Here is a 16,005-nt window from a genome sequence, read left to right on the forward strand (position 1 = left end):
AATTATCTGGGTGGGGTCAGCAGTGCAAAGGGGACAGTTGAACCGGTCTCTCTTCACTTTTGCACGGTCCATTACAAAAGGGGAAGATGCTGCCAGCGTTGGAGAAAGTACCGTTGCCTACAACCAGAGTTCTGAAGCTTGAAACAGTCCAGCTTCAGATTTTTTTTTGCGTGGACTCCTTGGGACCAGCCTCTCACTGTCCTCGATTGTGGCTGCAGGGCCTGGAAGAGCCACTGCTTATCTGATAGATCGTGTAAGGGAACAGTTGATTGCCTTAAAGCAATGGGAAATGCCTTCTGCGCTCCCTCCCTCTTCCCTCCCTCCCTCAATCCCTCCCTCCCTCCTTCCTCCCTCCCTCCCTCCCCCTCCCTCCTCCCTCCATATTCTCTCCCTTTTCCCCTCTTTATTCCCTTCTCTCTCTCTCTCTCTCTCTCTCTCTCTCTCTCTCTCTCTCTCTCCCTACCTTTCTCGCTCACTGCTCCCTCCCTTCCTCCGTCTCTCTCCCTCTCTTTCCCTTCCTCTCCTTCTCACTCCTGCTCTGCTGTGAGTAGGTTGGTCCTTGATTGGTGCGAGTCTATATAAGAGGAGAGACACTCCAACAGGCTCAGAGTTTGGTGGTGCCCACTTGCCACACGTTTCTAAAAGGACTACTGGGCTATTTTTTTTGGTGTTTTTTTTTTTCTGAGGATTTACCTTCTTCTGATAGCATGACTGAGAGCAAGAGGAAAGATAGAAAAGGGAGAAAGAAGGGAGGCAAGAAAGGACAGAGGGAGACGGAGACTGCAGGTAAAATCAAATGAAAGGTGGTTTGTCTCTAACATGTGTTTACTTGTGCGTGCGTGGGGGAGGAAGAGCGTGAGAAAGCCAAAAAAGTGTGAGACTACATTTGTATTACTGTATCACGGAAGTATGAGGACAAATTTAAGTATCACCGTGGCTTGTCAAAGCTTGCTGCCAGGTTGTCACATGGATTGTCCTTCAAATGTGGTCAGTGTGAAAAAAGGCACATCTGGTTTTGGCAGCACTTTGGGAGTATATGGAAATCAGCTGAGATGGCTTGTGTACAACTTAAAAAAAAAAAAAAAAAACTAAAAAGCTCTGCACCTCACCAAGGCAGACTGAAGCTGTCTGGTGAGCTTTAAGCAATGAAGTGACTGGATATAATCTGGTTCACATTGAAAAAGGCTTTTGTTGATGCACACGCTGTATCATCTCTCGGAAGTCATAGTTATTGAAAATGTGCTGTGATGGATTTTGACGTATTTAATGTGAGGTTGTGTACTACGCATGTAGCATAAAGCTGTATATTACTACGCACCCCTGGATAGGGTTAATAATGCTTTTATGTGCTGATCCTAATTCTGAGTGTGCAGTGAGTCATGCAACATAAAAGTCTGCCTTTTTTTTTCTTTTTTTTCCATTCTCTTCTTTTGCCAATGGCTTTTTTCGCATTAGAAGTAGCATGGGAGCTGCTTGTGTTTCGGAGTCACAAAGGTAGCAATGTGCTTGCTCAGTAGTGGATCCTACAAGCTACAGCATGTCACTGTAGTTTGACCTCAGGTCATGGGGAAGCCCAACCCCCCACTTCAGTGACACTTTCAGGACAATGCTATGATCATGACTGTAGCAACTATGTGTCATGCTTTGATATGATACTCTTCGAAAGGATCTTCTTTTCTTGATTGTGCATTCGTACCTGATGATGTCACTCCCGTCAACCTCTGATACATGATTTGTAAACTTCGGTTTAGAGTTTTCTCCTATTTTCTTTTTTTTAATCTTTCGAGAGATTCAAACTGCACGTTTTGCATCTTTTATACACTGTAGTCATATTTTTCTTGTCATCTATTATAACTTTTACTTCTTAAATAAACATATAAATTATTCTACATATAGATACACCGCTGGTTTTTATTCTGAGTTTCTGATCTTTGAGCAAAGAAGTTAAACAAGTCCCTGAACTACAGTAGAGTAGTTCCAGGGGATTTTTTTGGCATTTATCAACCGTGCAGCTGCCACACGCACACATGCGCACACACAAACACACGCGCACAGAACAGCTGCATGTACTGTGCACATTCTGGTTTATTTGCTCCACTTTTCACCAAAGTAGTCGTGTGAAACCTAAACCGGGTTTCACTCAATTTGATGGTATTTCAGTGAATTCCTTTAAAAAATGACTTTCACCGCTGGATTTGACACATTCTTTCAAACTCTATCCTCCAGCACCAACCTGTTCTCATTACTATCAGGCACTGCCATTTTGTCAAAGCTGCTGGCATGTTAGAGAAACCCATACAGTACAATGCCCGTTTGGAATGAAGACACAGAGATGTCTTGGTCAGGTTTCACGTACGCTTACAACCTGCGTTAAAATAAGTATGCCACACATGGAGATTAGTTCAAAACTGTTAGATAATTTTACCCAAATGAACATCTCTTTTCTGTGTTGACATGAGCAGACTCTACTTGGTAGAAATCCTCAGTTTAATTCATCCAGGGACCCTTGATATTTCCCCTGCATTGGCTTCAATCAATCCATCTTTATACGATCATACTTGTCTTTTTGTTTCTCTGTGGTCTGTCGGAAATGCCTGCGAATACCTGCATTTCTGATATGCCAGCGGCTTTTGCCCGAGGAAAGCTGCCAGGATGTTTTAGTTAGATTTATAAGTCTTTATTCACCCTTTGCAAAAAAGTTGATAATTTATCACAAAACTGGGTGAACAGGTCACCAGTGTGTAACCATGTGTTCCAAAGTAGGTCATAATGAAGACATGCTGATGGCTTGTTGGGTCTATATTACCAGCGTACAGGTTGTGTTTTGGGTTTCTTGAAAATGTGGTCATGTATTTGTCTAATTGAAAGAGTACATTTTCCTCTCACAAAATAGGCTCTCGTATCTGCAGTTGGTTTTAGGGAATCCTTCACCGGGATGGAAGAAATATACAATTTCCTGTGTACATTTGTACATGCGGTGCGCCACACAATCTGAATTGAGAGATTTTCATTGAAGCAGGTAGACCCTCTCTGTCGCTTTGACCACCACTGAACATTGCTTTGTCTTCCTCTATCCCTCGCGTTTCTCAATAATTTGTATTTCGCACATTTAAAAAAAACAAAAAACTGAATCAAATAGTTCTCAGCTATATTTGCCATTTTGCTCCTCATTTCGACCAGAAACAATTGCAAAGTGTTCATTAAGAGCAAACTGCTGCTTGAATGCTACATGATGATTGTAAGTTGACATTTGTTTGAGAAGGTTGCATGAATGCCCCGAGTGAAAGACGTTGGAGGACTTTTACAGAAGCTCAGGGTGATAATTCTGCCAAATTGTTGGTTCTTAATCAAAGCAAAAGACACAAGCAAGGGAAAATCAGGGGCTCCACTTGTTGTTGTCCAGTGACCTAAATGCAACATCAATACATGGCCTTTTAAAGTTGTAAGGCATGCCTCTGATTTAATGTTTATGACCTATTTGATTGGTAAACATGATATAATTCATGAACTTCTCTTCTTATCTTGTGCCAAGACAGAACACAACACGCTCTCTTCTGAGTGACTGGGTTTGCGTGCGTACTGAGGCCGGTAATAATTAGTTACGGAAGTGAAACGTTGGCTCCTTTATTTTATGCCAGATGTTGTTTTTTTTTGATCATGTCCTTGTGTATACCACACCTTTTTAAATGAAACAGATCTACTTCAATTATTATGCAATAAAATGATTCAGGGAGACCAATCAGCAGTAGATGAATACGCTCTTAGGTAAACTTCATCCCCCATTTCAGGTGTCATCTTTTAATGATTGCTTTTACATAATAGAGCCTTTGACATTTGTTACAAACTGCAGTAGAATAAAGGTAGGCAAATCTGAAAGCCCGTACATCTTATACATCACATTGTCTGGTCTCTAATCGTGGCCAATCAAACTCGCAAACAGAAGTCTTTCGAAGGTGATTCAGACAGAAATTGCCGTAAGAAATTGTGACATGCACTCTTATCATATGATGTCATACAAGTCTCTCATGGCAACTTTAAGTGAAATTTCAACCCAGTTATGTGGGATTTTCCCCATCATGCAATTCAGTTCGATTTTTTATATAATCACTGCGTGACTAGCCCTGGTGGGAGAGTCCTCACCTTGAGTGTGTGGGACCCAGGGTTGAGCCTCTGTTGCAACCGAAATGGTAAAAACGGACCCACTTGATGGCACAAGTTGCAGTGACTTACTGTGGACCCTTCCTAAAGGAAGTCGTCAGACAGTCATTTTGGTTTGCCATTACGCTTAGAGCATTAATTGAATGATCAGTCAGATATATATGGTTCCTCTTGATGGAACAAACCCGTTAGGTTATGTCAAATATTTTCACATGTGGTCACATCATATGGTTACTGCTCAGAGAAAAAAATACAATCACAATCAATGGGCATTTTTAAGATCCATCATCGTGGAAGCAATAAATATGTGGGTACCTTAGTGAAATTTGCAATTTGATTAGATTTAGGCATGTTTTAAAGCCACACAAAGGCCTGGTGGTGTTTACTGAAGGGGTCCCACAGGTATTAGGTTTGAATATCTACTGTGCCGGTAAAAAAAAGAAAAAAGAAGTCATCTTTGATGTATTAAATACAACCATGTAGATTTATAGATTTTGAACTTGGCAAAGACACTCACCTTTAGCTCAACACCTGCTAACTTTGAAGGGGATGATTCTGGATTGGTTTTACATGCCAATGATGGTAGCTGCCACAACAAAGAGAGTTTCAATAATCTTTGGAGCAAAGATAGGTCGGTTATGCAATTAGGTGAGTAAAGTAAAGTATAATACATAATAATGTGTTATACTTTTGAGTATTACCACAAGTTATTGTTTTTGCAATCGTCCGCCACTACTCAAGAATGCCGCTACATGGGACCGTTTCACCTGCTTGACCACTGAATCAACTGCGGTCAGATTTGTGCTCAGTCACTATGTGTTACAGTGCATATACTGGGAAAAGTGGAGACAAACATGGTAAAACACAGGTTATTGAAATGTGCGCATCATTGTCAGAGTGTAACTCGAGGTCAGTTTAGCTATTTTGCAAGTAAATATGAGAGCAATATGCTGTTGTGGTGCTAATTCTAATAGCATCTGAGACTTTTTTGTGATGGTTTCTAGTTTATGTTCTTTTTGGAGTCTGTCATCACCCTTTCATAAAGTCCACCTTCCCTATATGTATTGTAATTCTGTATTTTTTAATTCATCATTTAATTAATTTCACAGTGAAATGCTGTCATGATGCCGATGATAGAGTGGTAAAAATAATTAATGGTAGGTGTTTTTTTTTTATTTCTTGACTTTTTTGCTTATTTCATGGAACATTTACAAAAAGGAAGAATCATTAAAATAGTTTAACACCATTTCTGTGAAACTCTTTTCATTAGTGTCTGGTCTCCAAAAAGCCCTATTATTTGGATGAACGAAACTCAAATGGAAGCGGCATTTAAAAGTTGACCTGCAGTGTTGTTAACACAATTGTACCATGTCTTACACGAACAATTTATCACATAATTGTTTGGTCAAAGTGTGTTGGCTTTGAAGGAAGATTGGAAATGATCTCTTCAAACAGATGTTCTGTTGCAGTGACTGAGGATGAGTGTTTTAAAACCATTCCCACATCTAAAACGTATTTCTCTGGCTGTCTCACCATGTAATTTGTCTTTTGACAACATGCAGTGAAGTGACATAACAGTAGAGTGATCAGGGATACTTTGTCTAAATGTGAAAGCACAAAGGCATGCCTAAGATTCCTTTTCTAAGCGCCTGGAAGTAAAACAGAAACGTTAAGTCAATAATACGAGCAGTGCATTGTTAACTCATCAGGCCACTATGTTTTTGAACTACTATCTGGGCCGAGGTTTCCAACTGTTACCCAGGGCATGAGCTGTTGACTGGCCAGATAGGCTTCTATTCTCAAATTGGGTTTTTATAGTCCATGTCTGCAGCTGCCCCTGTGCTTCAAAAAGAGAGAATCAGGCTGCTGTTGAAGCAAGGGTTTATCATTACTGCCTGACACTTTTTCCACTGGGGTAATGGAAAGTGAGACAGCCATTTGTGTTCAGGAAGGAAATAATTCAATTTTCGAAAATGATACTGATGCTTTACTTCCCTGTCAAAAATGCAATTTTTAATTTATACAATTTGCATGCTTTATTATAAATATACGCTTGATGGTTTGTGTCCCTCAAAGTGTTTCCTGTGCTGCTGTCTTTATTCATGTTCTTCCAAACATGAGCAGTTCTTGTCTACAATGTAGATTTTACAGTTTAGTTTTTTTTTTCCAGCAACCGGAATAAAAGAGTTGCAGACATTATAAGATTTGTACACGAAGACCTATCTTCTCATGGTTTATTCTTACCAATAAATGTACCTCAGGGGTAAAACTGTAACTGCTGGATTCGACAGATTCCTGCGTCTTCATTAGAAGTGTGGGTTGTAGATGGAGCAGACCCTCTTACACATCTGGCTCAGCGGGTTGATGAGAAGTGCAGCCCTGTGTTTCTGTAACTTCTCCAGTCAAGGACAACGCTTGTTTAATTTACTTGGCAAGGGCATACTTGTGTCCAGGCAAAGTACTAAACATTTTTCTATACGGTGCAACCTCATTTCTGCCGTGCTCTGAATGTGACTGACAAGGCTTTCCTCGGGCACCGGCAGAGTTCAGTGTGCGTAGAGATCATGTAAAGTTGTTCAATTATACAGAGCAGGGACCACACCGGTTTTAATGTCATCAGAAGCAGCTGTAGACTTTAAAAAACAAACAAAAAAAAACCTCCATTGAAATCTTAAAATATTGCAAGGGGAAGATGTTTGTCAAACATGTCGCTGCTATGAAATTGTGTGGAATTACTTTTAATAAAGCCACCTGGACAGTCTTGGTATTTTCAAATAAGCTGTTTGAAATGAATAGAACCAACAAACCATTGGACATCATTTAGCACAAATAACGAATCGCATCTGGAGCTTCAGGAGTTTCACACTCAGTATGTGGTTTTGCTGGGGGAGATTGATAAAGCCAAACCACTTGCAGAGTTGATTATAAATGGCAGTGGGCAGTATATGTTCAGTCTACATAATGTTACGACTTTCAGCAAAACACATTATGCCGTGTGAATGTGAGTTTTATAAATGCGGGTTTTATCAATTCGAACGATCGGCTACTTAAGACCATGAACTAAGTGCTTGTGAAGTTGTAGCCCAAAAATCCATTTTGAGACTACAAGCTCTGTCTTGCCCTGTCATCTTTGAATCTTTGTCTTTGTTTTCCAAATGCCATGAATATCATCAGTCACATTTTCCAACAGGAAGCTGTTCGGATAAAAGTCCCTTGTTTTACCAGACGCAGAGTAATTTTAGTAACAAATGGCTGCTATTGAACTAAGAATAACTGCCTTTCCATTGATCTCTGTTGGTTGTGATCTATTTTGAATTTGACATTTGGCTCTCTGTGATTCCACAGGAAATCAGCATGTACGTCAAACAGATATATACTTGGTGTACTGTCTAGGGCGGTTTAAATAAATTGGGGAAGTCATGCAGGCTCAAAATGTCAACCGCTTTTCTTTTTTTCTTTTTTTTTCTTTGAAAACAGGTCTCTGGTGACCATTAAAATGGTAAAAAGAAATATCAATAACGACTGCAGCAGGTACCACTCAAAAATATCATTATAGGCTTATCACTTGTAAATATTCACCAGAAATGGAATATAGCTGACGCTCTAGATGCAATGTGTTTCTCATTAATACCAGCTGAGAATCTGTCTCGCGCCTTCAACCAAAGAGGTTAGTGGCTGTGACTGAGAGCGCTGACCTCTGGCTTCTGTCCGCAGGAGAAGCGCCAAGTGACTAGAAGAGGCAGAGCAGAGCTTTATAGTCAGGGTGCAGACACCCTCGATCTTCATGCATAGGCACCAGACTGTTTGCCCTCGACAGATCTGCTTCACTCTTTACATAAATGTGCTTCCTGTGCATGTGGAGCTTCTCTTTAATTGAGTGAGGATCAGCACTAAACCACAGTGACCTCTGCAGAACTGACAAGGGACAAGTCCTTCTCAACATTGCAGCAAAATTTCACAAGAACTAACGCATGTTGCTGAAATTTGCCACCGGCAGAGGCAAAGTTAAAGATTGAAAATGCGTTCCTCCAAAACAAAACTGCATGCAAACGCTATCACGGTCGGCTAGCTATAAGCCCACAAACACAACAAAAATTGCAACATCACTGGGGTTTTAGTTCGTGTGCAGACGTGTTGCTTTTAGCAGGTCAGTGAAGTAGGACAGTCTCCTTAAAAAAAAAAAAAGAGGACAACTGAGGATAATTCTGCTGCGCCACTATTTCAGTGTTTAACTTAATTTATCACCTGTGTGGACTTCATTTCGCCTGTCATGCTTTGTTTGTCTTCATTTAGCTGTCAGCCTTAAGAAGTGATGCACAGCAAACAGCTGTAATTTGTAGGACAATTCAGTTCAGCATGTGCATGAAATTGTAAATGCTACACACTGAGAAAGAGCGTGTGTGTGCATGCATGTGTATATCAGTGTGTGTGTGTTTTCTTTTGACGGGGGGGGTTAGAGGGGGTTGGTTTTGGCCAGCCCAGGGCTGACCCCTGTTCACCTCTTTCACTCTCGCTCTGCCGTGGATGAGTCTTCTTCTAAACATGTGCGCAGCTGTCAGCTGACAAGTGTTTGTGAATGTGTGTTGTGTGTGCGTGTATATACATGTTTGGACTCCGACCTCTTTTATATCTCAGTTAAAACAACAAGCAATAACAAATTACAGCCCATACCGAGGTCGTCATTGAAGGTATGAACATACCGAGGCTGAATATGAAAGTTGGATGGAAAAAAAATCACTGCGTGCTTGGATTTTTTGACAGAATTCAACAGGACTTTCAGTGTTGCCAGGTGCCACTGAGTTATCGTTGATGTGTTTTCTTCTGGTTATTATCATCAAAACAAACTAGTTGTTATGGTATCATAATGTTACCGGCTCTTTTGTTTACACTTTGCCTTTGATTGTGCATGAGTTTGCGGTTTGCAGGTCTTTTTCCATCAGCTGGTGGATCTTTGCTAAATGTTGCTTCAGGTGTTTTTATAGCAGCAAACCTGGAGTGAAAATCAGCCTGTTTATTAGTCTGAGGCAAAGCTGATGATGTCTCTTGTGACAACATCTGGAGGTCACATGAGAAATCTATTGGCTCAGTCTGCAAAGGTGGTGATCATCTCTGCTGCTGTCTTTCTTTTTCTTCCTCTGCTTAAATACACAAATATACATCAAACAAACCCATTACCAAGTCTGTGTCCATATATTGACAATCACTTCTCTTTCTCTCTCCGGCTCTCTCCCCATGTAGCTGTGGCTCCAAAGTTAAAACCGATGAAGAATCCAATAATAGTGGGCGAGGGAAGCAAGCTCACAGTCAAGTGTGAGGCCACAGGAAACCCTACCTACAGATGGTTCAAAGATGGCTACGAGTTGAAGAAGAGCAGCAAAATCAAAATAAGGAACAGCCAGTAAGTACAAACCACCCGTGTCCTGTAAACGCAACAAGCAGTGGAAGATGAAAAGAGATGTAGGTGCTCCAGAGGTGAAGCATGGTTGTTATTATCGGCAGGCTGGGCTTATGCAGTTGTTTTTTCTTCAAGAAGGGGTCTTAGGGCTGCGTTTGCTTCAGTTCATAACTTTCTCAGCCAACATGTTACATTGAAAAGCAATGCACCCTTTGCAAGAGCACTCAATTTAACACAATCAAAATTTTGGAGTATAACCAATAGAAAATGATCCCTTTATAACAGTGATTTGCACAAACAATCTGTGGTTCAGGGGATTCACACATGATGGTTTTCCTTTCAATTAAGAAAAAATAAATAGAGAGAAATAGAGAGAAACATTAGGATTTCTTTTTTTTTGTTAGTTTTTTGTTTTTATTAAAGCACACACTTGTAGGACTGAATATATTCTGAGTGAAATAAAAATAAATTAAAATGATAAACGTTGATGCAAGATAAATGAATAATTGTAACAGATAAACAGACATGACAGTTGCAGACTACATATACTAGTCAACATCAACAACAAGTGCTTTTTATTAGCTTTGGACCAACAGCTGATAACAACAATGTATTTCGACTTGAAACTATTCAAGAGGTCCCACATCAAAATGATCCTATTTGGTGTGAGAAAAAGCATGTGCGGTGTGAGCGGTTAGACTTAGATTTGTTAACTTGTGCTCGTGTTGCAAAATATTTTAGCATGTTTTATTATTAAAACAAAAAATAAACAGTCAGACATGTTTTTTTCTGATTTGTTCCTGTGCTTATAAAACATTTATGTTATAGTTCTGACCAAAACTCCAAAATGTTGCCCAGCTGTTCTACAAAGCTTTATTATATATATATGTTTTTCTTGTATGTTGAGCATACAGCCTCCACTGTAGTTGTTTTGGGATAATATCACACCCACAAATGAGCTGTTTGATGCTTTGAAAACTCTAGAGGAATAAGTGACTTTGAGGATCAAGGATTGTCCTCTTGAAGGTTTTATAGACTCCTCTTTTTATGATGTGGTCTTCTGGAAAAAAATAAAAAAGACTTGCAAATTAGCCAGAGGACACTGTATTAATTTGATTTAATGAGGAGTTGGATATTAACAATATCCCTGTGAAGGAAATAGACCTGAAACAATCTCTTGATAAGGGATAGGAAACTTTTCAACATGCGTTTATGCTGTAAGCACCCCTTGTGGCCACACAGGATAGTAACAATCAAAATAATAGATATTTGTTTCAAGAGAAATAATTAAGCAGACATTATAGGAGTGAATCTTTTTTCATGAGGATATTTACATGGGGTGGTGCAGTAGGACAACGTGTTAGGTAGCTGGATCACGTTGTCCTTTTCTTTCTCATTACTGACGGTCCCCCGCCCCTCCGGAGCAAGCGATCATGTGTCCTTATTAGTGCCGTGTTGCTTTTCGCCCTGTTGTCTGCATCTCCGCGTCTCCATGTTTCCACTTGTTGCGTTTCCATGCTGTTTCCTCTCTGCCCTGATTCCCCTGACTCAGCTGTGCGACTGTTGTCACCCACAGGAAAAACTCCAAAGTCCAGATCAGCAAAGCAAAACTGGAGGATTCTGGGAATTACACATGTGTGGTGGAGAACCCGCTGGGAAAGGACAACTCCACTGGCACTGTAAACGTCCAAAGCAGTGAGTACTGAATCCTAAGCAACTAGTGAAGTGGCATAAATGCACCAGCATTGTTGTTGTTATGATTGTTCTCTTGCCAATTGAGAGATCCAAAGGAGGCGTCACAAACAGGCATGTAACAACGGTAACACGCATGAAGAACAACTGTCTGCACATGTGGCCTATTAGTCAGTGGAACCGAGCATTGTACTCTGAGGTGGATGGAATTCAAATGCAGTATATGGTCTGTTGTCCTACTCTGTGATTCAATGCAATTTTGCGTGTGATACGCACACAACTGCTGAACATTGCAGAGTGCCTTTGGCCGTCACCGGAGTACAACACAAGCAGCAGACAGATAGATCGAAATCTGAAACATAATTTGAGTATAAAAGTTGTAAATAGTGCCTTCAGAGCATGTGATAGAATCTAACAGGCTGCTTCAGTGCGTGTGTGTGTGTGTGTGTGTGTGTGTGTGTGTGTGTGTGTGTGTGTGTGTGTGTGTGTGTGTGTGTGTGTGTGTGTGTGTGTGTGTGTGTGTGTGTGTGTGTGTGTGTGTGTGTGTGTGTGTGTGTGTGTGTGTGTGTGTGCATTGCAGATTTTCACAAAGTACTGTAGCAGATGAAAGAGTTTTGATAACAGCTGCATCCATTTGGTGGAGTGGTGAGTTTGTGTTTGTTCCCAGCAGTGCGGGTAGTGAGTTTGTGGCTGCTGTGGGCAGTTTGTTGTCGGAGTGGCTGAAGATGGTATGGAAAAAAAATGTTTTTTAAGGACTTTATACAGCTGATACAGTTCATGCAGCTCCTGCCTCTTTTGTAGAACTGATGTTATCGAGTGCTGGACTGTCAAAGAATTTTATAGCAGGTTGTCTGGCACGCAAGAGTCAGAAACTGTATGATGTGCTTTAGGAAATGCAACTTCCTACTTGTGCATTGAGTTCACTTGGCTGCTCCATCTGGAGATTGCTGAATAATGGCTTAAGGCTTTGATACTGTGCAGAAAAGAGGCTGTGATGCAGGTGAAAAACAGTTCAGATGGTGATTTCATGCATGGATAAAGTCTAAGTTGATGACAGTTATGTATTTACTTTGTTGTCACTGCATACAGTGGAAGAAGACTGAGGTATCTACATCTTCAAACTCATTGCTGACCTCGACACCTGAGCAATTTCTTCAGACATCCCTCTTGGGCAGAGGTGTTGCTGGTGTAAACATGGGACAGAGTGACGTTTTGCCATCACTTGGCGTCCTTGTGTTCACATTCAGGCGTCATAATCTCCCTTTTTTGCTCTTTACATTTGTCAAGGCCACCTTTTAGAACCATTGTTTATGGTTGGAGGACTTAAGCTGAGCTGCGTTATTAGAGTCGGAGCTCTTTTCAGACAAAGGAAGGACCCACAGAGATTCTCAGCGGTTTGAACATGTGACGTTTAATTTCCCGCAAACAATTGTGCAGAAAAAAAGAAGTCACCCATCTTACATTTAAATGGGGGCCTTTCTCGTCGCCTTCTTTTATTTTGTGACAGCCAAAAAGCTTCAGAGGAGTTTTATGGACAGATCGTGTGGCTCGTACTGTGTACTGTTATGACACTTGCCCCCTTTAGTGCTGCGATGACCTGCTTCCACCTCATGAGCATGCAATATTTAAAAAGTCAATAATGCTACGTTCTGAGACATACTGTGCTAATTTATGAAACATTAATGTGATAATCGGTAATTACCGCGTAACAACTATGTTCAATGGTAATTAGGTAAATTGGGTTAAACCGTGCCCTAAACCCTGCAGAGGTCGGGGGAATCCCTGGTGGTAGCACCTGTTGCATGAATATTTAATAAAAGCTTATGAACATGTAACTGGTGGCCCATGAAACTGTATATGATGATCTTAGCAGGCAAAAGTTCTGGTAATGCAACCATATCAAAGAAAATATAATATTACAAAGCAGGGAACAAGTGGGCCAGGATGTGCAGTAGCCTCGATGGATAAAACATGACTGAACAATGATATGGTGGACTAGACAATGTTTTCACTTATAACACACTTTGTTTCAGACAAGTAGAACATGATATCCCTTCATGTGGTGCAGAATGTAGAGAGCACTTTTGATAAATGGAATACCAACTGTTAAAGCTTCCTTCGCTGGAAGCACACGTTCGCATACCGATGCACACACAGAATCACACGCTTTGCAATTTGTGTGTGTGTGCGTGTGTGTGCGTGTGTGTGCGTGCGTGTGTGTGTGTGTGTGTGTGTGTGTGTGTGTGTGTGTGTGTGTGTGCGTGTGTGCGTGTGTGCGTGTGTGCGTGTGTGTGTGTGTGTGTGTGTGTGTGTGTGTGTGTGTGTGTGTGTGTGTGTGTGTGTGTGTGTGTGTGTGTGTGTGCATCTCTATATGGTCTTTGTGTAGCTGTCTGTCAGCACTGTCATTTCCTTAAGTCGCTCCTGGATGCTCCAACAATGGCATCACTGTATGTTCTTTCATATGCCGTGATCACTAGATGTCTGTCTCTGTGTGTTTGTGAACGTGTGAACGTGTGAGCGTGTTTCTTCACTGTTCAATAAAAAAAAAAAAAAAGTCCCATTGTGCTACAACAGCAAGCCTAGTTCTGTCATGCTTGAGGGGAGAAAGGCAAGACGGGGCGAATCAGGGGCGATATGTCCATAGGCAGGGGGAAGGCTTCATTCAAAATACATACGTCACTAAAAGGAATTGGCAGCTAAATAGTGCATGTTACTGTGATTGCCATGTGTTGCTGACAGGCTAGAATCAGCAGACGCTCAGAAATAAAACACAACATTGCATTTACAGCGAGAATGTGACAATAACATGCCTTCTCTGTCTATGAAACATCTTTCACTTTAAAACATCTGTCTAAAGTGAATATACCGTGTGCTTGTTTCCAATGCAGTGGTTGCCTCATCGCTGTAGACCGAAGGCTGCTTTTCATCCTAAGGTCATAAGAGAAATGGCAATTGTGTTAAAGGGCTGCAGTGGAGTATGCTTGCCTGCTGCAGTATGTTGCCGAAGCAGCATGTAGCCGCAGTATTATCTGTGTATGTGTGCCTTTTAGGGAGGGAGAGCGAGAGGAGGAGGTGCAGATGGACGGAGAGAGCAAAAGAAGAGGAGAGCGTGAATAAAGGGGGGGAAAAATACAAAATGAGGGAATGCATGACAGAAAGCAGACAAAGACATTAGGCTCGTGAGTGAGAAAGAGATACAGCCAGAGGAAACCGAGACAGACAGTGAGGGAGAGAGGAAGGCAGAGAAAAGTATGAAGAGGAGGAAGGCATGAGCCCGCTGTGTTGCAGAGGAGAGTTTCACACCCATTTTAGAATGCAGTTAGCTTTGTCTGAGGTACCTCCGTACTGTATCTCATGTCTACATTCGAGTGCGAGTGCGTGTTCTGCCTGTGTCACACCACTGACGGCGTCCGCCACTGCACGCACGCTAACTGCATTACCAAGGTGAGGTCTTCGGAGAAAATCCCGTGAATGGATATGTGCTCACCTGCTGAATTTGCACAGTCAGAAAGTAAGATCGTCACACAGGCTACTCGGCATCATCCGACCACTGGGTTACAGTGTAGCACATGGCTATGCCTTGCTGCTGTCTGTTCTGGTGAAAGCAGCGCTGAGCTCCACCACATGGTGAATGCAGGCCACCACACCCAGCACAGCAGCTCACTCAATTGACTGCTTCTGCTTGTGTTAAGTGGATGGTAAAGGATTTTTTTTTTTATCAACATTTCTGCATATATATTTTGTAATTATAGTTATTTTTTAAATTTTTTTTAATCTTTTACAGGACTTAAAGATAAGTCGTTGCAATGCAAATTGAAACTTCATTTTGGATTGTCATTGGAGTCAAAGATTGAAAAAAGTAGTCCTCTTATGTACTGGCATAGCAAAACATTTGCAACATGTCTGAATAGGAACATAGAGTTACAATTAATTACACAAGGAGTGCCAGACAAAGCTGACTCGTAGCCCTAAGGAGTGATTAAATAGGAGTTGCCTAAGCATTCCCTAAATTAAAAGTGATGCTTCAATTTAGTACAAAATGACTCAATGAAGAATCACAACCACCTCCCATAAAAAAAGATAGGGGGAAAAAACATCTTTAATTGATAGTACACATAATTGCTGGACAGCAACCTGTGTCAACATTGTAGTTGGAGAAATGAAACATTTATGTAAGCTGGAGTGGAGATGGTGTGCAGAGCTGCCCCGTTCAGGACAAATTAGCCTGTGTGCTCAGGGCTGAAGCGTCCCTCAAAGCGAACCCCTTTATGCATTCTAAGGCATGCAGTACATCGTGGCCCCATGCCAGCCATGCAGTTTGCCAATAACATTGATTGATTGGACTTGTGTGGGGATTTTACTTCTGTCTTTTTGCTGGACAAGTAGAAGAGAAACACATGCTGATTAAGTGCCAGTTACTGTATAATTATTCAGCACAGATGGTTGGACGTTCTGCTGAGTCGAATGTTTTAGTTGCTCGTTATCAATGTTTCACCCTTAAGACCCATTTAATGCTCTCTCTGAATGCTTTGGCTCTTTTTTTGCTCCTTGAGGGAATTCAAACATGTGATCAATCAGTGGAGCAATTTTTACATTCTTTTCCGAGTCCACAAGAGTTTCCCTCCATGTTTTATTGTTTTTGTTTTGTCAACTTCGGCATTGGGGCGAAATGTATTACAGCATACGGCATGCGTGTGTTTCCTGGTTCTGACTATCGTGTGTCTTTTAAACAGCCTCTGTAACAATTGCTGCCTTTTTGA

General features: G+C 41.2%; 1 protein-coding gene across 1 annotated transcript in view; it reads left to right on the plus strand.

Annotated features, from left to right (window-relative positions):
* Window positions 1-612: 612 nt before the first annotated feature.
* The window catches only part of nrg2a (neuregulin 2a), a 47,416-nt gene continuing 32,023 nt past the window's right edge, over window positions 613-16,005 (plus strand). Inside the window, exons 1-3 of the mRNA XM_080483506.1 lie at window positions 613-786; window positions 9,397-9,556; window positions 11,130-11,248. Of these exons, the coding sequence (XP_080339632.1) occupies window positions 708-786; window positions 9,397-9,556; window positions 11,130-11,248 (358 nt within the window). The 5' untranslated portion in view covers window positions 613-707. The remainder of the gene's footprint in view (window positions 787-9,396; window positions 9,557-11,129; window positions 11,249-16,005) is intronic.

This window comes from Lipophrys pholis (genome assembly GCF_963383615.2).
Source record: "Lipophrys pholis genome assembly, chromosome: 16".
Lineage (NCBI taxonomy): Eukaryota > Metazoa > Chordata > Actinopteri > Blenniiformes > Blenniidae > Lipophrys > Lipophrys pholis.